This window comes from Zootoca vivipara, chromosome 5, assembly GCF_965207765.1.
Source record: "Zootoca vivipara chromosome 5, rZooViv2.hap1.1, whole genome shotgun sequence".
Lineage (NCBI taxonomy): Eukaryota > Metazoa > Chordata > Lepidosauria > Squamata > Lacertidae > Zootoca > Zootoca vivipara.
Window position 1 is genome coordinate 25,433,871 of NC_142588.1, and position 22,132 is coordinate 25,456,002.

Sequence of the window (22,132 nt, forward strand, 5' to 3'; positions counted from 1 at the left end):
CTACCTATAAGGTGTAAAGGGTTATGATAAAGTGGCTGCCACTGACATTTAGCATTAGTCCAAACTTCTCTGCGTCCATGCATCCATTACTAAAATTAATACTGACACAGCTGCCCTTCCTCAGTCCATGTAGTAATGAATATTTTTTATGTGGGCATTCTCAGGCACACCTGTTGATAATTTTTACTGTGCACAAAAATACATGGGAGTGGTTCCTTTTAAATAACTAGAATGCATTGCTCAATATTATTTCCGCGCAGTGTGATGAATGAAGACAAGCATTCCAATCCAGCATTTGGCATGTGTTACTTTAAGATAAGCATATGGAATTGCACAGAGGAAACATGCAAGCTTGTATAAACTTCCAAATTAATTTGGGCTACTGGGAATGGAGTTTGTAACTGGCTGGTGTGTGTGTGTGTGTGTGTGTGTGTGTGTGTGTGTGTGGCATGGAGTGTGTGAAATTCTGTGCATATTTTTGCCTTCCTGTATACTGGCAATGCATGTTTGCAACACTTATTTAATTTCTGCATCACTTGTAGTTGAGATTCCTGCTTTGCGGGGGGTTGGACTAGAAGACCCTCAGCGTTCCTTCCAGCTCTACAATTGTCTACAGTGATTCTAAGCACCCTGAAGTTAAGCTTTCACAATACAACAAAGCATATATAGCAACACACTTACAACAGTCTGTTTTGATATCACGCAGAATGGACCTTCTCATAAGATGGTATATGCAGATTGCCCTCTTTTGCACAACATAGTGATTGGTTGGATAGGTAGCTAATAGATACGCTTTTTCCACAACATGGAGTGATATAATAGTGCCACACTATCTCTCCCCAACCCCCTCTCTCAGTTCTATATATTGCTATTTAAAAGTAAGCCCCACTGTGTTCAGCTGGACTTACTCTAAAGTAACATAACATAACCGGTGTGTGTGTGTGTTGATATAGATATAATTGTTTATGTATTCTGATCCTCTTCAAAAGCAAAGGGAGCGCTCTAAGCAGTATAATGCAGATTGAAATCAATGTTGTGTGTCATATGACCATTAGACACTACCAGTTGTCGTATTAGTTATTGTATGGTTACCATGATATTTCCCGTAGGAACAAGAATTCCTTTCATTCTAATGAGTGTCTGTCATCCAAATTAGCCATTTCATTTCTCACAATAAAAAGTAATGATCAAGTGGAGCTGAAATGGGCAGATTCACTGAAAACAATGGTAGACTATTCATTGATTTCAATGGGTAAAGCCATTTTGCAGAATAGCTGGGGATGGGGTTAGTTAATATAATTCCATAATTCAAAATGCTGTAAACTGCCTCAAGTATACATTATTTGGGTTTTGCTTTACTTCCATTTCATCACTTTCCAAGGACATAAAATTACTTTGCTGCTGTACTGATTCTAGTAATGGCTAGTGCTACAGATCATGGCCATAATCCAGTACGGATCAAAGTACACTTAAGCCTATTAAAAATGAAATGTGCTGGATTGTCGCCCCTGATACTGCTTTCAGTGGGTTCTCATCAAATGGTGCATACGTTGAAACTGTGTTTAAGCAATTTGAAATAACACCCGGACGACTGTGCTTATTGTAATTATACAACTGTGATTTTTGTCTCGGTTATTTTATCATCGGCTAGTACCCTTTAATGGTAGTTTGGTGATATGCAACAAAATGGAATATAAATGAAGAAATAAATATCTTAATTACAGTTTGCTTTAAGTCTTTGGCTCCCACAGCACAGTGATGGTAGCATAAAGTGTATTGTTATGGCTGCTGGGTGAGCCTCCTTTGCTAAATTGATTACTTGCCCATAGTCAAAGATGTTTTTTTGGTGTTTCCTCCTGAATGGGGCAATTTACTTGCAGGCTGGAGTCTGGGATCAGACTGAGACTATAAAGCAGTTGGCAGTTCTGAATTTGGGCAAAGTACCTGAGCCCCTTCAGTTTTGCAGGTAGCTTGTTGCCAGTGCAAACAAAACTACCCTCTTAATAGTGGGGAATAATATTTCTGCAATTTAAACAAATGAACTCTTAGCAGATTTATTTTTAGAGTTTATGAGTACGGGTTGCTGACATATTTTAAACCTGCAATGAAAATGGGTTGTAACCTGAATGAATGTGGCCACTTGTATTGCATTGTGTCATATTTCTTTAACCAGAAATAAGAAGTAATGTTGTTTTTCTTGTAGATTTTCAAAATGGCCCTTGCTAAAGTGAATAATCTATATGATGTAGTTAATGTTAAGCCACAACACATATTTTTTCCCCAGAGGCAAAAATCTTAAAGCCTAATTCAAATGGTTTCACAGTTCTCTATTTTGATGATATGAGATTGTATGCAGCTTGAGTAAAAGTCGTTCATTTGAAACTGCTCTACTTTATGAACTGGAAAAGGTCAAAGAGATGCAACAATGAGTCTTCATTACACAGTGATTGCTTATTTCAGCTGCTCTCTCGCTTTAGAAGCTACATGGGGAAAAGAAAAGAAGGCTTTGTTTTTCTTACTTGCATGTAATTTGGGATACTGAAAAATCTCTCTTACATTATGGCCAAGCTGCTGATTGAGAAAGGAGTGTCAAGATAATAGAATCGTGCTCTGTGATGTATTGTGATGTATTCTAATGATGTATTCTAATGAACGGACATTATTGGTTGTGACAAGAAGACCTGTGAATGACTCTGTTATTCCCAGTTTAGGGAACCAGAGCGGGGAGAAACTATGAGAAATGTATGTTCCATCTTGCCGACGTGGGGATTCAGGGCACAGTCCAACAATGGCTGTGTTCCTTCATCTCAGGTCGGGGACAGAGGGTGGCGCTAGGGAGGGAGTTGTCGCCGCGGCACCCCTTGGTGTGTGGAGTCCCGCAAGGCGCAATCCTTTCCCCAATGCTTTTTAATATCTTTATGCGCCCCCTTGCCCAGATTGTCCGGAGTTTTGGGCTGGGTTGTCATCAATATGCTGATGACACCCAGATCTATCTGTTGATGGACGGCTGCCCTGCCTCGGCCCCGGACACACTCACCAGGTGCTTGGCTGGATGGCTACGTGGGAGCCGACTGAAGCTAAATCCTTCGAAGACAGAGGTCCTCTGGCTAGGTCGGGGCGACATGGGTTTGGGGGGCCAACTCCCATCTTTTGCAGGGGCTCAATTGGTACCAGCGCCTTCTGTCAAGAGTTTGGGTGTAACCTTTGACGCCTCCCTTTCCATGGAGGCGCAGGTTGCATCCACAGCAAAGGTGGCATTTTTCCATCTCCGCCGCATCAAGCAGTTGGTCCCTTACCTCTCTCGCCCCGATCTGGCCACAGTGATCCATGCGACGATCACCTCCAGGCTTGACTATTGTAACTCGCTCTACGCAGGGTTGCCCTTAAAGCTGACCCAGAAACTCCAGCGGGTGCAGAATGTCGCGGCGAGGCTCCTTACAGGGTCCCAGCCGCGGGATCACATTCATCCAGTGCTTTACCAGCTGCACTGGCTCCCGGTGGAGTACAGGATCAGGTTTAAGGTGCTGGTTTTGACCTTTAAAGCCCTATGCGACTTGGGACCCTCGTACCTACGGGACCGCCTCTCCTGGTATGCCCCCCGGAGGACCTTAAGGTCCACAAATAATAATATTCTGGAGATCCCGAGTCATAAGATGGCTAGATTGGCCTCTACTAGAGCCAGGGCCTTTTCAGTACTGGCCCCAACCTGGTGGAACGCTCTTTCCCAGGAGACCAGGGCCCTGCGGGATTTGTCATCTTTCCGCAGGGCCTGCAAGACAGAGCTGTTCCGCCTGGCCTTTGGGTTAGACTCAGCCTGACCCCTGTGTTTTCCTCCCTCATGGCTTGGATTTATGGCCTACTTGAAATGAGGCTGCACTTTAAATTTTAATACTGTATTTTAATCTGTATTTTAATTAATTGTTTTTATGTTTTATTGTAATTCTGTTGGTGTCAGCCGCCCTGAGCCCGGTTTTTGATTGGGGAGGGCGGGGTATAAATAAAAATTTATTATTATTATTATTATTATTATTATTATTATTATTATTATAGAACAATCAAACTTATTATTATTATAGAACAATCAAACAATCCAGGCCCCAATGGCTGGGGCTGTGTGCACATTTCGAGGTGAGATAATTGCAGTAGTTCCTATCAGCTATTAAGAGGCAAGGGGAGATCTAAGTCTAGCTTCTTGAACCCTCATCTGAATAGCCAATTTATGCTACTTTCAGTTTTCTCAAAGGCTACATGCACCAGCTGTAATAGTTGCACCAGGGAGCAAACTGCACATGCAGTACCCATTGGCACACATTTGCTGGGCAGATACTTGCACAAGGTGAGGACGGAGAAATGCTTGGAAAACAGTACATCAGAAAACTATGGACCATACTAAGCATGTCATAGAACAGGGGTCCCCAGACTACGGCCCGGGGGGCGGATGCGGCCCAATTAGCCTGCCAATCCGGCCCACAACGACGCCCGCCGCCGCCCGCTCTTACGGCGCACAGCGCGGCAGCGATCTTCCGGGTTGGGAAAAAAGCGCCGAAAATCCTTTGTGCGCATGCGTATGGGCCTCTCCCGACCTGGAAGAAGTCATTTCTGGTGCACTTCCGGGTCGGGGGAGGCCCACGCGCATGCGCACAACGGATTTTCGGCGCTCCCCCCACCCTGGAAGCGCGTCGCCGCGCCAGTAAGCGCCCGTGCGCATGCGCACGGGCGTGCACTCCCACGCCCGCCGGCCCGCACAGGCGCGCGCTCCCCCGCCCTCCGGCCCGCCGCGCGATTGGCGCGGTGGGAACCGGCCCAAACGCCGGTAAGTCTGGGGACCCCTGTCATAGAATCATAGAGTTGGAAGAGACCACAAGGGTCATCCAGTCCAACCCCCTGCCAAGCAGGAAACACCATCAAAGCATTCTTGACATATGCCTGTCAAGCCTCCACTTAAAGACCTCCAAAGAAGGAGACTCCACCTCAATTCTTGGCAGCAAATTCCACTGCCGAACAGCTCTTACTGTCAGGAAGTTCTTCCTAATGTTTAGGTGGAAGCTTCTTTCTTGTAGTTTGAATCCATTGCTCCGTGTCCGCTTCTCTGGAGCAGTAGAAAACAATCTTTCTCCCTCCTCCATATGACATCCTTTCATATATTTGAACATGGCTATCATATCACCCCTTAACCTTCTCTTCTCCTGGCTAAACATACCCAGCTCCCTAAGCCGTTCCTCATAAGGCATCGTTTCCAGACCTTTGACCATTTTGGTTGCCCTCCTCTGGACATGTTCCAGTTTGTCAGTATCCTTCTTGAACTGTGGTGCCCAGAACTGGACACAGTATTCCAGGTGAGGTCTGACCAGAGCAGAATACAGTGGTACTATTACTTCCCTTGATCTAGATGCTATACTCCTATTGATGCAGCCCAGAATTGCATTGGCTTTTTTAGATGCTGCATCACACTGCTGACTCATGTCAAGTTTGTGGTCTACCAAGACTCCTAGATCCTTTTCACATGTACTGCTCTCAAGCCAGGTGTCACCCATCCTGTATTTGTGCCTTTCATTTTTTCTGCCCAAGTGTAGTACCTTACATTTCTCCTTGTTAAAATACATCTTGTTTGCTTTGGCCCAGTTGTCTAATCTGTTAAGGTCATTTTGAAGTGTGATCCTGTCCTCTGGGGTGTTAGCCACCGCTCCCAATTTGGTGTCTTCTGCAAACCTGCTCAGGATGCCCTCAAACCCATCATCCAAGTCATTGATAAAGATGTTGAATAAGACTGGGCCCAAGACAGAACCCTGTGGCACCCCACTAGTCACTACTCTCCAGGATGAGGAGGAGCCATTGATGAGCACCCTTTGGGTTCGGTCAGTAAGCCAGTTACAAATCCACTGAATGGTAGCATTGTCTAGCCCGCATTTAACCAGCTTCTTTACAAGAATATCATGGGGCACCTTGTCAAAGGCCTTGCTGAAATCAAGATAGGCTACATCCACAGCGTTCCCTTCATCTACCAGGCTTGTAATGTCCCTGCTTGCCTGTAAAGCATAGGAATGCTGCTTTGCATATATCAAAATAAGCTTGTGGAAGAGAGGAAGGATAGCTACTTCCTTCCCCTGGTTGGCTGCTTTAAGCTGTTCTCCCTTAGCCTGGTTAACTTTCAGTATCAGCAGAGGTGGTGGCTTTATTCATGTCCTGAGCTTGATATAAATGGGGAAGTGCATGTTCATTGAACACACAAGGTACACTGGGGCATCTAGCTTTACTTCTCTACAATATTTGAATTAGGAGAGGCCCTGTAACCCCTGGACAAGTGCCTGGACTTGATGGCAGGCTAGACTCTGAATCCTGGCAAAGTGGAGGCACTGTGGGTGCGTGGATTCCACGTATGGATATTTGGTTAATTGGCTGCTTTGGGGGGAGTTGTACTCCTGAAAGAGCAGGTACATGGTATGGAGGTGCCCCTGATCATCTTTGTTGCTAGAGGCCTAGGTGACCTCAGTAGCTGTGAGTACCTTCTACCAGCTTTTGACTGGTCAGAAAATTAAAGCCATTGGGATAGCCTGACCACAGACATCCATGTGCTTGTAACCTAAAGGCTGGATTACTGACATGTGGGGCTGCCCTTAATGTTGGTCCAGAAGGTGCAAACTGCAACTGCTTGACTTCTTGTCTGAGCAAAGTACTGCCAAGACATTACGCCACTGTTGACAGAATTGTATTGTTTCCTAATTAGCTACCAGACTAGGTTCAGGGTGCTGGTTTTGGTGTATAAAGCCTTATACAACTTGGGAGCAGGATACCTGAAAGATGGGTTCACCCCTTTATACCCAGTTGTGGTACCTACTATTTGAAAATCCCTCAATATTAGACAGGTGCTATCTGTCATCATTTTGGAGCCTACTCTTTCTATTTCAACAAGCCTTTTAAACTAAGATATTTCCCAGTCTGCATCTGCATTGGAATAGTTTTCAAGAAGTTTTTATTGTTCTGTGGCTCGTATTTTGCCTCCATAAGCTCTTTTGGTAGGAAGGGTGGTATATAAATAGCATTAAATATATACTATACTATACTATACTATACTATACTATACTATACTATACTATACTATACTATACTATACTATACTAAACACAAATTTAACACAAATTTAACACGGATTTTACTGTCCAATGAGGCCATTGATCCATAAAATGAAATCAATAAAACAGTACAAAATGAAAATGTGAATTTTTTTTCTTACCTGGGCTGATGATAGTCATTGTTTGGATGGGGACTCAGGGTCCTCTTCCACATTGGAGCGCTTCCATGGCTGCAGCCCAGTCGCGGACGCTCCGACGCCTTCTGGGAGGCCGGGCCTTTGCTCCGGGCCTCCGCGAAGCCATGGGAGCGCTTCCGTGGCTGCAGCCCAGTTGCGGATGCTCCGATGCCTCACGGGAGGCCAGGCCTTCGCTCTGGGCCTCCGTGGAGGCATTGGAGCGCTCCCATGGCTCCGTGGAGGCCAGGCCTTCGCTCCGGGCATTCGCGGAGCCATGGGAGCGCTTCCGCGGCTGCAACCCAGTCGCGGACACTCCAGTGCCTTCGCGGAGGCCGGGCCTTCACTCCGGTGCCTCCGTGGAGGCCAGGCCTTCACGGAGCCATGGGAGCGCCTCTGCAGCTGCGGCCCAGTCTTCAGGCCTTTGCAGAGGCCTCCGTACGCCTCTGACACCTCGGGTTACTTACTTCCAGGTTACAGTCGTTCGTAAACCGAAAATTCATAAACCGAGGTGTTCGTAAACTGAGCTTCCACTATGCTATGCTCTACTCTACTCTACTCTACTCTACTATGGTACCTCTGTTTTCAAATGTCTCCGTTGGCTAATGTTTCAGAACTTGAACACTGTAAAGCCGGAAGTAAATGCTTTGGTTTTTGAACATGCCTTGGAAGTCAGACAGGAAAAGCGGCTTCCGCTGAGTGCAAGACCCTGAAGCCTAGCTGTTGGCTATTGAGTTTTGGTTTTCAAACGTTTCAGAACTCGAACTGTCTTCCGGAATAGATTACGTTCGAAAACCGAGGCACTGCTACTGAGTGAACTGGTGGCAGCACAATTGTAAAGTTTAGTTTATACTAAACCAGTATCCTTGATATGTAGCCTTTTATTTTTAGACTAGCTGGACTGCATCTGAAAAGTGAACAAATTCTTATTCCTGATATAAGAGAAAATAAATTAATGTGTCATATCTTCTGTTTTAATTTAACTGCACATAAATTACAATGTACAGCTTATAATAATTTAATTTAATTGAAAAAGTAGGGTGATAGGTAACATCTCAATGAAACAATGGAAAATTTTATGAAAGGAGTGACAGGGTTTTAAAGTCATTTGACCAAGACAGTTCATTGACAAATATTGATGTGGCTTATGTACTCCTGGTCTAATAGCTTACTATGCAACGGTTTGCCAACTGTGATAATTCTTAGGTGTTTTTCTGACACAGAAACTAGACTTTTGAAGAAGGGAGCCACAAATAATATAAAGGTATGAAGCATGGTAGCAGTTGTATTCATCAACTACTGTGTTAACTACTGTGTTCAAGTTATTATACATACCTGATTAGAAATTAGTCTTGCAAGCATATCCATTCTTGATCCTGACTCTGAGATCATTTTTGCTGCATTAATAACATCTGATGTATTCTTCAGTGGGCCTCTACCCCTTAAAAAAAGAAAGGCAATAAATATAATGAATTAAGTATGCACTGTATTGCAATTAGTGATGTTAAATTCTTGAGAATAATATTTTGGACAATATTCTTGAGAATATTCTCGATTAATGAAAATATTGGAGAATTTTCATTTAAAATAGGAGAATACTTATTTTAATGCTTTGAAAATTAATTGATATACATGTTTATTCATGAGTAAACTTGTTCAGATGGCAACCAAAAACTGTACAGATACTTTTATTCAATGGGGCAATGCAGTGAATTCACATTCTTTGATTTTTTTCACCAAACCTGAAATTGAAAATTCAATGTGAATGACTCACGTTAATCACTAAGCCTGCTACTAACCGTATATTTACCATCAGCTTTGAATTCTAATTATGTTGTGTATGTATGAAATGTAGCTTTTAAAGTAAAAGGAATATAAAAAACCCCTCAGGTCCACTACATAGCTGCCAAGTTTTCCCTTTTCTTGCGAGGAAGCCTATTCAGCATAAGGGAAAATCCCTTTAAAAAAGGGATAACTTGGCAGCTATGGTCCGCTACATGAGTATGTTCTTTAATAAGCATCTATACATGCTACAGTATTTTCAGTGCAACACTAATAAAAATCAATAAAAAGTGGGAGGAATCTATAAAACTTTCTTACTGGTCAGCACTGTTGACATACTGTATAGGGAAACTTATTGTTTAGTAAAGGAAACAGTGAAATTATATAAGCACAAGCCTACTTGTCACTTGCAAGTATCAAATTAAAAAGTAAAACATGTTTTATAGTTAATGTTAGCCCATTCTAGGGTGATAGCACCAGTAATTGCCATGTTAAGGTTTGGTATAATGAAACTCAGTAGTTTAATCATATTTTATTCTTCCATTAGAACATGTACATGTTATAGGACAAGAATACAACTGGCATGTTAAGGTTTGATACAGTAAATTCAGTAATAGGTTATCTTGTGCTTCTAATAGTTCTAACACCTAATAACTGTTTTGGTGACTAAAACACAGCTTGATAAACAAAACTATATGCATACATATAAAAAAGAAGCCATTAACATTAAATATATTATCATTACATATTACATTTCAGAACTGCCAATGGTGAATGACACAATGCCCAGTAATGTAACTAGATCAAAAAATAATTATTCATAACTTACACTGGCAATATCACAACTTGACTTCTTATTTACTAGATTTTTTTAATGTGGGTTGTAAAACTGGTTCTTACATTAGAATTTACAGTTTGTGGAGAATATTCTCCGGAGAATTTTCAAGGAGAGAATATTCTCATTCTCCAGAATATTCTTCGGAGAATATTCTCACCTCACATCCCTAACTGCAGTACTGGAGTTAATTACACAACAGTTGTCTGAGAATTAAAGGCAAACCTTCTTCCTGGATTAAAAAAAAATCCTTTACTGCAGCTGTATCCAAACTGTTTAATTGTTTTCTTGAATTGATAGCCATCCAATCCTTTCCAATCAAAAGGTGGTTGTTTTACTTTAAAATATCGTAAACTGCTTCCAGAAGTCACACCGGCACAATTCCTACCTTAGCATATATGCTACCAGTACCATCAAAGCCCCTTCCCGTGAGGATTAAAACTGTCATCAAGACTGCTTTCTGGGGCAGTAATAGTGTGACAAGAGGTGCCCTGTCTTCCTGGCCGGCACGTTGTCACCTTTTCTTCACCTGAATCTGATCTGGAGGAAAGAGTGCTTTGCGGGAGATGTGTGCGCTCTGAGCCACTCTTATCATGAATGGTGCTGTGGTTTAAACCAGAGTCTTTTGGGTTTGCTGATCAGAAGATCAGCAGTTTGAATCCCCGCAATGGGGTGAGCTCCCGTTGCTCTGTCCCAGCTCCTGCCAACCTAGCAGTTTGAAAGAAAGCCAGTGCAAGTAGATAAATAGGTACCGCTGCGACGGGACGGTAAACACCGTTTCTGTGCGCTCTGGTTTCCGTCACAGTGTTCCGTTGTGCCAGAAGCGGTTTAGTCATGCTGACCACATGACCTGGAAAGCTGTCTGTGGACAAACGCCGGCTCTCTTGGCCTGAAAGCAAAATGAGCGCCGCAACTTCATAGTCGCCTTTGACTGGAATTAACCGTCCAGGGGTCCTTTAACTTTTTTACCTTTTATCATGATTCCTACTGAGCTACGTATCTCAGATGGCAGGCTAAAAGGGACAGTGGAACAAGCCCACCAGCTAGGCTGCCAGAGCAAGGGCACCCCCATGCCAGCTACTGCAGGCAACCCTTGCCACTCAACCTCCTGTTGATGGCAGCTACCAGGCCGCACACTTTGGCAACGTCTCATAAGATTCAGGGCAGCTTCACTGCAGCATCTGCAGTAAGTGATAGCTGCTGGTGCGGTGGTGGTGGTGGGTCCTGACTTTTCTCAGGTGGCAAAATGGTTTGGTCTGATCCTCAGTAAAGTTGTGGAGAATCAATAAATGGCATCTCAAGAGCATAGGACGTTTTGGTAACCGAGTGCAAGAAATTACCAATAAGTGATTATGTGACATTTTCCCAGTCATGCCACATTTACCTCAATATGTGACTATTAGTGCCACTCATCTACACTTAAATTGGTCAAACCTAGAAATGAAGAACGAGTACATCTTAAACACAATAAGAACCATTCTGCAAATGCTACACTTTCAATTATTCTAATAAATGAATGCTCCCGGAGACAGAATTACAGTGAATTATAAATTATCCAGTAGAATCTGGTTTTAGCCATTCAACTCTTTGATTGAGGGGAAAGAGATCATACTTTTCTAATTATGTTCTGTTCAAAAGCAAACAATGCAGCTTACATTTCATGCAGGCAAGTATTGTAATGATTCCTTGGACGTCACCAGGAATAAAGTTTAGAAAGTATAGCCTGATAATTTCATTTTCTAGGGTACCCAATAGAATAGCTCCTGACCCGTCCCTATTGCCCCTAGATCATCGCTGTGGCATTATGTTAAATGTAGTTATATTTGAACTACAGTGGTACCTCAAGGTAACATAACTTTTGGGTTGTAAACGCGGCAAACACTTCCTGGTTTCGCCGCATGCACAGAAGCGCACCGTGCACATGTGCAGAAGCAGTGACTCTTGTTGTGGACTTTACGGGTTGTGCACACACCCCTGGAACAAATTAAGTTCGTATCCGGAGGGTCCACTATATACGTTGCTCTTTCCTTCCCAGTACAGCAGCAGCAACAGTTTCTGAGAGTGAAGGTTCGTCCTCATCCTCTGCTACCTACTTCCCTGATCCTATCAGCATCATGGCCCTAGATGCCCCCAACATGGCTGTCATTCAGGGGTGGCTGCCCCATTTTGTCAACTCAGGCTAAATGGGAATTGCCACCTCTTGACCTTGCTCTAGCATGGCTCACTTCTGCCGCCACCACACCCCAGCTCCTGCCAAAGTCAGCAGGAGCCAGAGAGTGCTCCTCCAAGTGTTGCCTGCATTGCAGAGAGCCGAGTGGCAAACAGCATAGATGAATATCCTGGCTCTTGCTGAACTCAGTGGGAGCCAGAGCGCTCTACCTGGGGGTAGGGAAGATGAGTGGCAACGCTGCACACTGGAATGCCTCCTTGGTGGTGGCGTGGATGGAGCACCACCTCTTGCACTTCCACCACCTGAGGCTGGCACTTCACCCACGTCATTTTTACAAGGACAGCTTAGGAACAAGCTGAGAGCCTCACCTAGTGCTCCTGCTTGCTCATTTTTCATCAGCAAATGAAGAAGATCAAGGACCTTCTAAAGCTAAATCCTTCCTCTGCACTGGGCCTTCGTTTGATTTTCATCCAAGACAAATTTTCCTAATTCTTAGTCACAATGTGATAGCTTTTGAATGCCACTAAGAGAGAAGAAGGAATAAAAAGGAACAGTACATTTCCTACTAAGTAACATATTGCCCTCAGAATATTCTGGTTTTGTATTACACATAGATTTGCATTATCTTGGGTGCTTGATTTTCTAAAGGTCATTCAAATTGTCATATTGTGAATACAACTTCAGAATTTTTTTTTTAAGAAAAGAAAAAGATGGGGCAACTTTTAACAGATATATATTGGCATAAAATGCTACAGGGAAGCTTAAAACAAACTGTTATTTGTATTCAATTTAAATCAGGGTCAATGAAGAAAAATTGTATTCTATTTCAGCATGTGTTGTAAGGCATGCTGAAATAGAATCTGAAAGGAATTTGAAAACTTTTAGCAAACAATAATTATTCTACATATCTAACTGCAAAAGGTTTCATCAGTTGATCAACACCCCACCCCACCCCACCCCACCCCACCCCAGCACCGGCTAGTTGTAAACTAGGGGTAAACTCTTACAAACTGAAATAGCTGATGGACCTTGAAACACACTTTCTTTCAAAACTGCTGCTTTCTCTCTCGCTTCTTACACCTTGCTATTTTTGGCAAAGGCAATGAGCAGGAATAGGGTGGGCAGGTGTCCTACTTTACAGAGGACATTCCTCTGTTCAAGGGGTTGTCTGGTCCAAATTCAGTTTAGAGTTAAAGAACCATACGAAAGAAGAGCAGCAGGATCTTAAAGTAGCCCGTGTGCAGGTGGCATGCCTGGATAGCAGACTGAGTAGGCACATAGGTTATCTCTTCCTCACTATGGTGAGATTCCTGTATTTCAATTTAAATTAAATTATTTCCATTTTTGCATCTGTATATATATATATATCAGCACTTGTAATTTTTACATATTTCTGTGCCTTTTTTAATGAAGAAAAAAATTTTTATGATCCATAAGTGGCCATTCTAAGGATGAACTTTAAACACAAATAGGCTATATTTAAGCAGTATCATTCTGCTGTTACCAATTGCTCTGAAGCATTAAGATTACATACAAAGTTTCTACCTAGAAACAGACCTTTGTGACTCAACCATTTCACAAATGCAATTAATTTGGGGAGTGGGAAAGACAAGGGGAGAGACTGTGGTAGGTGCACATGAACAGATGGGAAAGGGAGGAAGGATATAGGCTATTGAGGGGTGATATTTCTGCTTCACTCCAAAATAAAATATGGTCCATCCTCTGTTTTTCTCTTACTTGTGGATACAATAAATGCCAAAGAGACACTGGAAAGTGTGGGAGTAATAAAGGCACGTTCTGTTCAGAAAAGGTGTGAATTTTATTTTATTAGTTTAAAGTCAGTAGCATTCAAGTTTGTGAAAATTCTGTGAACACAGTGGGCAAAATCTGGCAGAAGTTAAGTAACAAGTAAGCCCTAGGGGTGAAATTAAATGGGTGTTAATCTGCTAATGGAAGGGTAGCTATCCATCAATGGACCGGGCAAGGAAGCAATTTTTGGTTATCCCTTCTCCCTCCTGCAGCCCCCATATCTGATCTGGAGGATTGGGAGACCTTTAGGGGCAGGGGGGAGAAAAAAATTGTCCCTCCCTCCCTGTTCCACTTAAGAATGGCCTTCTTTCTGTGGGGAGACACCCATTTGATCCCAACCATTCAAATCATGACCAGATGTGCAGTTGGCAATTGCAGCTACTTACCAGTATGTCTAGATAGAGATCTGTTCACTCTAGACTATGTAACTACAGGAGTTGGAAAGGATTAGAAATAACCTTTGCAGAGGGATGTAACTCTCACTGACATTAAACCCTTTAAATATAACACTTTGCTAGTTGAATATGTTCTGTCATTTGAAGCAATTTTTCCTATCGGGATCATCTACTATCAGTGCTTCTTTCTTTCAGATACAGCCATTGAGATATTTCATGTTGGTTTCAAGCTCAATGTCTCTTATCTTTGTTAGATCTCACTGTGACTCCCTCAGGATTCAACAAGGCTTGCAAAATAAATAACTAAACATACCTGCACTTCTTCTTCCTCTGTAAATAACTCTGTCAGCTATTCCCGACTTTTCTGTTTTGAGATAGTGCTTGTATTTTGTCATTGAAAAGACAAATGCGTCGTGAGCATTTATTTTCATGACTAAGATAGCAGACTCCTATACCCTGGCCACTAAATGAGCCTTGGAGCAGAATCTGGCAAGCTTAGAAGCAGACACACAAGAAGTATTTGATGGGCATTTCAGACCTCCATTTTGGTTAAATGTCAGTTTTACTGGATGGACTAAATGTATGTGGCAAGATGGAACAATGCTTTTTACTCAGCAATTGATATGGACAGTGAAGGGTTGGGACTGGACCCGGCAGTTGTACCTGAAAAGGGTGGGGTTTTGAGCTGAATCCTGTAAAGAACTTGTTCATTATATAAATGTACGGCACTTGCAATTTTCAAGAATAGATGGATCCAGTCACTTCAGGAGCCTAGAGAGATGAAAACTTTTGTTGGGAGGGGACAATAAAAATGAGGCGGCTGACTCCTCCCATTTTTGCATTTTTAACTCGGGCCTTCACATCTTTATTGGCGCCTACTGGAAATTGCCCAAAAGATGATTCAAGGGCAACAGAACTTCCACATCCTTCCATCTCGTATGAAGTTATGTCTGTTCTGTGCTGGGTTAACTAAAACTCATGACAACAGTTAAACATAAAATTATCTTTTCTAGTGTAATAGGCACATGCCTCTGATTTATGCTTCCTAGTTAGTGTGTGAATAGCTTGATCTCTCCCCCATTTGAATCTTCCATTTTGAGGAACAGGTATACAAATGTTTTCTGATACTTCTGTTGATCTGGAAAGATGTACCAAATTTCAAAGGGGAAGTGAGCTTTTGTAAACCCCAAAACTCTGAGGCATGGATTAAAAGGAATGGAAAAGTGGGGAAATAAGGTGCTGCAGGGGCAAAAACCGAGTGAGGGGAGCCTATTATTCCCCATGGGGCCTTCATAGGAGAAGTGCTTTTCGCATCCCCACCCTTGGTTGTTTTTTTTACCCTTCTCCAAATGTTGCCCCTTTTTTTGTGCAGTGGATCACCAATATCAGGGACCACAGGGGCAAAAACTAAGGAAGAGGGAGCCCGTTGTTCACAGGTTATATCAAGCTACATAAGAATACATATAAAAATGGCTGTTGTGTTATGAGAATATTCATATGTTCCTCTGTTAAATTCATATGTTCATTTTTCTATGTCAACATGCTGAAGGTACACTCTGTTTGCAGCTCACACTTAAACACATTTACCTTAAAGCAAATCCTACTGATTTCAATTGAATTTATTTCCAAATAAGTGAGTTTAGTAATGCACACCAACAGCGATTACAATTTGAACTATACTAAAATTATTTTAAGATCAGACATAGGAGGGAAATTAGTTCTTCATCTCAAGCACAAGGCAGCAAAGTGAAATGGAAGATCAGTTTATATTAATCTGATTCCCTGGAGTGCCTAATGTGCCTTTTGAAAACTGCAAAAACAAGTATCTCTGCATCGATAATAATAAAAAGTGATTAGGAACAAATGAATGTTTTTCTCCTCATTCTTTAACATGAATGAGAATGAAAGAGAGTGGCCTGCAAAACTTTTACAAACTCCTACTGTGGAACGGGCAATCTCTGTCAGGTAGGAAGAAGCCCTTCTAGAGAGAAGTAGCATTTGTGAAACACAGCATTTATTCTGAAAGAATGAAGTGAAGTTATCTGGATTAAATAAATTATACACCTAAATGTAATTGAGCAATCAGCATGTTTATAACTGATGGTCTATAAACAGCTGACCTGCCTTTTTTATCATCATGTTGCTTCTAATCTTGTTACTCAAATGACTTCAGCAATTGCAAGAAAATGTTATTAGTGTGCCCTTTTGCTTTTAAATTTTTTTGGTCAACACTATTAAACTGTATTTATGACTGAGACAGTTTGTAACATTGGACAATAGAGATGTAACTGACCAGCTAACTTGCCACAGGATTCCCCACACAGTATTTCACAGGTGATAATAGGGACCCTCCTGGAGGGATGCAAGGAGGGCCAGATTTCCATTTTGCCGTGGAATCATCTATTCTGCTACTTTTCAGCTTCCATTAAAAACATCAATCCATCTCACTATCAGCTACGGCTGAAACTTATGTGATTAATTACATAAATGAATTCAATACATTTCAACAGAGAGCACAATGTAGAAAATAATTATTTATGTAATGTTTGCACACTAAAGAATCACGATAGCGAAGACTGCTTATATTGGCTTCTGTAATTTCCATCCCTCATCATGGACAAACGTGAACTGTGAGAATCTCCAATCTCATTCCTTTTTCTGATGGAATTTGGTAGCATCCCTGCTCATCTGTGAATGTGTAGTGAATATATTTTTCAGAGTTAAGATAGCAAGTGTCACAATGAAAAATAATAATATGGTGCACAAATATATTGCAGATGACTTCTGGAAACCAAAAGCAATCCACAGACTACAGCATAAATATATGCATGTATGTGTATAATGTTATTCAGTTAAACATTCAATTTGGTGAATTGAACATCAATTTAAACAACACATCATCATAATGCTGGAAATTTTCCTGGGACGAGGAAATGAGGGGAATTGGTGTTTCTAACAACTCTCAGCACCCTTTACAAACTATAGTTCCCAGGATTCTTTGGAGGAAGACATGGCTGTTTAAAGTGCTGTAAACTTATAGTGCAGATGGAGGAGCCTTTATGAAAAAGGTGCCACCCCACCTTTTATTTAACCTGTTGGGATTTTTTTAAGCCTCAGGATAGCTGACTGCACTTCACTTCCCACAGCTAACTGTATAGAATTCAAAAATTAACATTAATCGTTCCTGTGAGGAGGAACAGAACTGTTGCTGTGAGGGAAGCTCCTCCTTGTCTGAAAATACTGAGCTAAACTTAGCTGCCTCAGAAGCCTGTAGGCAAGGGCAGTTTGTTTCATTAGGCATGCAAAAATGCCAGAGAGCGCGCTCTGCTCCACTTTGCTCAACTTCATTTGAGATATTGTGTTAACTAAAGCAAAACAGAAAGCAAACAAAATTAAGTTTTAATATTGTATCATAGCTATCTGCCTGAGGCTGAGATTCAAAGCTACATAGCATAGGGGGCTGGGTAGAAGAAGAAGTGCATTGATTGGCCCCATGCTGGCCAAGTGACATTGCAAATCCATCACGCAACAGTGTGACTCGCAGAGAGAAGCCAGGCCACAGGGCTTTGTTGGAGGATGCCACAACTTGGCCAATACACAGTCAGGAGAACTCGGTGCGGTGGGGAAACAATTTCTGTACTAAACGGGGCTGTTGCTCTGAGCTCATGTCTGCTATTTCTAGGTTGTTTCCTCCAGGGTTTGCTTCCCAAATCATAACCCTAATTTTCTAGATCTTGTCTCTTTATTTTACTCCTCCCTCACTTTTACCTGGTTATGCTTATTTTGATCACATTTACTTTTGCTCTGCAGCTTCTAGTAATCTCCCTGTCTCAGTCTGTTTGTGGATAATTCTACCCCAGGGGTTCCCAAACTAAGGCCCGGGGGCCGGATGCGGCCCAATCGCCTTCTAAATCTGGCCCGCGGACAGTCCGGGAATGAGCATGTTTTCACATGAGTGGAATGTGCCCTTTTAATTAAAATGTATCTCTGGGTTATTTATGGGGCATAGGAATTCGTTCATATTATTTTTCAAAATATAGTCCGGCCCCCCACAAGGTCTGAGGGACAGTGGACTGGCCCCCTGCTGAAAAAGTTTGCTGACCCCTGTTCTACCCCATATTCTTCCAAATCCTTTCCCCTTTCTAAGCTGCTGGGATTAGCCTTCTTCTGTTCCCCTAGATTCCCTATGAGTTGGAGTAAGTGGCACACTGCTAAAAGGGGGAGTGGTGCTCTTTCCGACATGACTTCTCTTTCTACATCCTGCTCCTCAGTGTGTGCTGCCTCCCTCACTAACCATCTTCCTTACTACTATCTCTTGCTCTCTTACCCTGTTCCCAACCCTAACCCTGCGGAAAGCCATCTAATTAGACTTCAATTTGATTTTGACCTGTTTTTAGGAGGTAATTTAATTATTGTTTGATTTTATACCAATGTTATACACCTGATGTTAGCTGCCCTGAGCCCGACTTCAGCTGGGGAGGGTGGGATATAAATAAAAGTTGTATTATTATTATTATTATTATTATTATTATTATTATTATTATTATTATTATTTGTACTCGTGAAGGATAAGGCTATCAATATCTATGCTCTACCTCCACTATCAGAGGCAGTTGCACTCAGTTCTGACTTCTTCCCACAGGCATTTGGCTGGTCACATTTGCTCTTGAAGGGGAGGAACTGACCATAGTGACCTCATGCTGATGTTGCCCACCTGAATGGGAGAGAAACTGGCTATCATGCCCCTTGCCCCATCCATCTGAAGGAGAGAGAGAAAAGACTGCTCTTCATGAACCATACTTTACTATCCCAGCCTCACAAATGCAAGTATAATTTATATTGTTATTTATTATTATATTCCACCATCCCTCCAAGGAGCTCAATGCAGCACATGTGATCTTTCCCCTCCCATTTTACTTCCTCACAACAACCCTGTGAGGTAGGTTACCCTGAGGCAGTGACTGGCCCAAATCCCCTCAGTGACCTGCATGGCTTAGTGGGCATTTGAACCCTGCTTTCTCACGTTTCAGAGCTTTAAATGTTTGGTGTGGCTTTAACTAAAGTGTTGTGGTTGCTCATTTTAGTTGTGAAGCTCTTCATAGCTTCCTGGCCTTGCAACATTTCTCCTGCCCTTAAAGTTAAGCCTTCTAGCTCTTTGCAGCCTCTTAGCACCACATTTTCTGGAATAATAATAATAATTTATTATTTATACCCCACCCATCTGGCTGGGTATGGGAGCAAGAGTGCTTCTTAAAAGCTTTATCCAACACTCATTAATTGCCAAATAAAGCTGGGGGGGGGGAGAGAGTACCAGCTCTACTGAAAAATACAGTGTTTCTTATCTTCGATTGTGATACTGCAGGGGTGTGTGAATATTGTAAGTGGGTTGCTGAGTTCTGAACTTAATCTTTTTGGCTTTTAAGATCATTTTGTGGCTTTCCAATGTAAAGCCCAGTATCAAAACTGCTTGTGCAATTTGCAAGAGACTTGGATATATGCTGTTACGTTTATTTATTTAGAATTAGATTTAATCCTTTGCATGCAAGTAAATGCTCTCTCTCAGCTGTCAAACTCAGCTCTAATAATAAGCTGGCTAAAGGAATGACAAGCCCAATCTGTTCAGCAAGAATTACAAAATTCTTTTCTGTGGTCTCTAGTCAGCCACAGAAAAATAAGATTATGTGAATCAGCTTCTAGTGTCACAGAGGCACAAGCAAACCCTGACATGGTATGTTGATGTGTTTTGCAAATAATGCCAAAATAACATCAGCAACGAAATAATGTCAGTAAAGACAGATACCTATTGTCACAGAGGGAGCGTTGTGACTACTCTAGAGTAACGATTCTCCACACCGTTGCCTTTTCATGCTTTTATTATGTGCAGGCTATTTACAGTGCTAGAGCTGTGCAGAATACATGTTATCAGTCTCACACAGAACCCTGGAATGGAGGTTCCCGCATTTTCTTCCAGCATAAGAGACGGGGCATTCCAAATCTCCTCCCCCGTTTCCTCTGGCGTAATTCCGGAACCGGAGGGAGGCAAGCTCTCCTTTCCATGTTTTCCTTCTCCCCCTCTTCTCCCTCTCTCTCTCTCTTCCTGTCTACCGTGCAGCAGAGGCTCTGCCATCCTGCCGGAGCCCTGTCCCCTTCTTCCTCCTCCCTCACTGGACTCTTCCCCCTTGCCGCTGACGCTGGTGCTGGAGGAGGAACCTCAGGATGGAAGGGGGGGGGTCTCTGTACCTTTTGTCCCTTACACCTATGAAGCATAATTTTGCTAGAAATAGAGCAGGAACACCCTATGATCAAGTAGGTCATCTACTACTGTACTGAAATAATCTCCAACAGGTGATTTTCTACCTTCTTTTTAATAGATAAGAGCACAAGTCAGCCCAGGACTTTGAAGTCCCACATATTTCAATGAGATAATTTCAATTCTATTCTTTATATCACTTGGATTGAAATCTGGGGGCCTTAATGGTGCACAGCTTTGGGCTGGATCATAACTTACGCTAGTTTCAATACTGCGCACTCTACCTACCTATTTATTTATCTATCTATCTAATTAAAAGAAACAACTATCATCATATACAACCAATGTATACAGCCAACAAGAACGCTAGTTTTCCTCTTTCCTTTTGCTTTAGGGTGTGTGTGTGCAGGTTTTGCAAGCTACAGCTTCGCTTTAATCAGCAGCTACCCTCTGGTGCCCATCATTGTTTCTGCCAATAATGTACCGTTGGAACAACACTAATTCCAAGATTGCACTCTGATTTTGCCATTGGTGCTAATAGCACCTGCTGAACCGTCAGTTTTATACTTTGAAACAGGGATGGGGAACATGTGGCCCTTGTGATGTTGTGATTCCACATCATCTAGAGGGCCATTGGTTCCCAGGCCATATTATCAAACTAGAGTTTTTTAGGAAAGGAAAAGTCAGAGTTGGTCCTGGTAACCCCGCATGGCTGAAAACACCTGAAGTTGGGGGTTTGTTTTGTTTTTTACCTATGTACCAAATTGGCCAGATTTTCATCCTCCCACTTAACTACAGCAATATCTAATGATAAGACAGTCTAAACCAGGACAAACAATCAATATATGGGAGATAAAGGGGAGCAAGAAAAGCTTTAGAAAATAAATTTTGCTGTTCCTAAGGCAGATGATTTCATTTCTAAGTAAAATATATTAAGAATTTTAGTTATTTAACAGATTAACCCACCTTTCCACCACTTAGATTTTCAAGATGGCTAACAAACAGTTCCTTTCAGTCTCAGGGGGGATGGCCTTCCACATCTACTCCTTCTCCTCTAGAACAAATCAAATGACTCCCTCACCTTACCCCTGATGCCATGAGAGTGTACCAACACCTCTGCTCTTGCTCTCCAATTATGAGCTCTCCACCCTAGTTCAAGGACACAACTGATAATAAGAAGAGATCAGGACAGCTCCCATCACACAGCTTTTTCTCAGGCAGCTGCCACAATGGCAGTGAGAATCTTAATTGGTTATAGTATTCCAGTCCCCCAAATACTTGTATTATGAACTTGCATCTGAAGGCAGCCCTGTATCGAAATTTTTTAATGTCTGATTAAAAAAATTCGATACAGGGCTGCCTTCAGATGCAATTTCACAATTTTTAATGTGCTGTAAGCTGCCCAGAGTGGCTGGGGAAACCCAGCCAGATGGGTGGGGAATAAATAACAAAAAATATTATTATTATTATTATTCAGTCCTTTCCTCTAATCTTAAGTTCTCAAGCTTTCTTGAGCCCACTTCATATGTTCTCCTGGTAATGTGGGGTTGGACAAGGACTGCAGAAATTGCCTACTTAATAATAATAATAATAATAATAATAATAATAATAATAATAATAATAATAATAATAATATATTATTATTTAT

The 22,132-nt window shown here is 42.1% G+C and overlaps 1 protein-coding gene and 1 long non-coding RNA gene across 2 annotated transcripts in view; one reads left to right on the forward strand and one right to left on the reverse strand.

Annotated features, from left to right (window-relative positions):
• LOC148685611 (uncharacterized) overlaps positions 1-22,132 on the forward strand; it is a 170,900-nt gene that overhangs the window by 138,030 nt on the left and 10,738 nt on the right. Inside the window, exon 4 of the long non-coding RNA XR_015949979.1 lies at positions 18,877-19,057. This is a non-coding gene — a long non-coding RNA (uncharacterized LOC148685611). The remainder of the gene's footprint in view (positions 1-18,876; positions 19,058-22,132) is intronic.
• The window catches only part of CTNNA3 (catenin alpha 3), a 544,761-nt gene that overhangs the window by 9,271 nt on the left and 513,358 nt on the right, over positions 1-22,132 (reverse strand). The window contains exon 16 of the mRNA XM_035137674.3: positions 8,579-8,684. Coding sequence (XP_034993565.3) covers positions 8,579-8,684 — 106 coding nt within the window. The remainder of the gene's footprint in view (positions 1-8,578; positions 8,685-22,132) is intronic.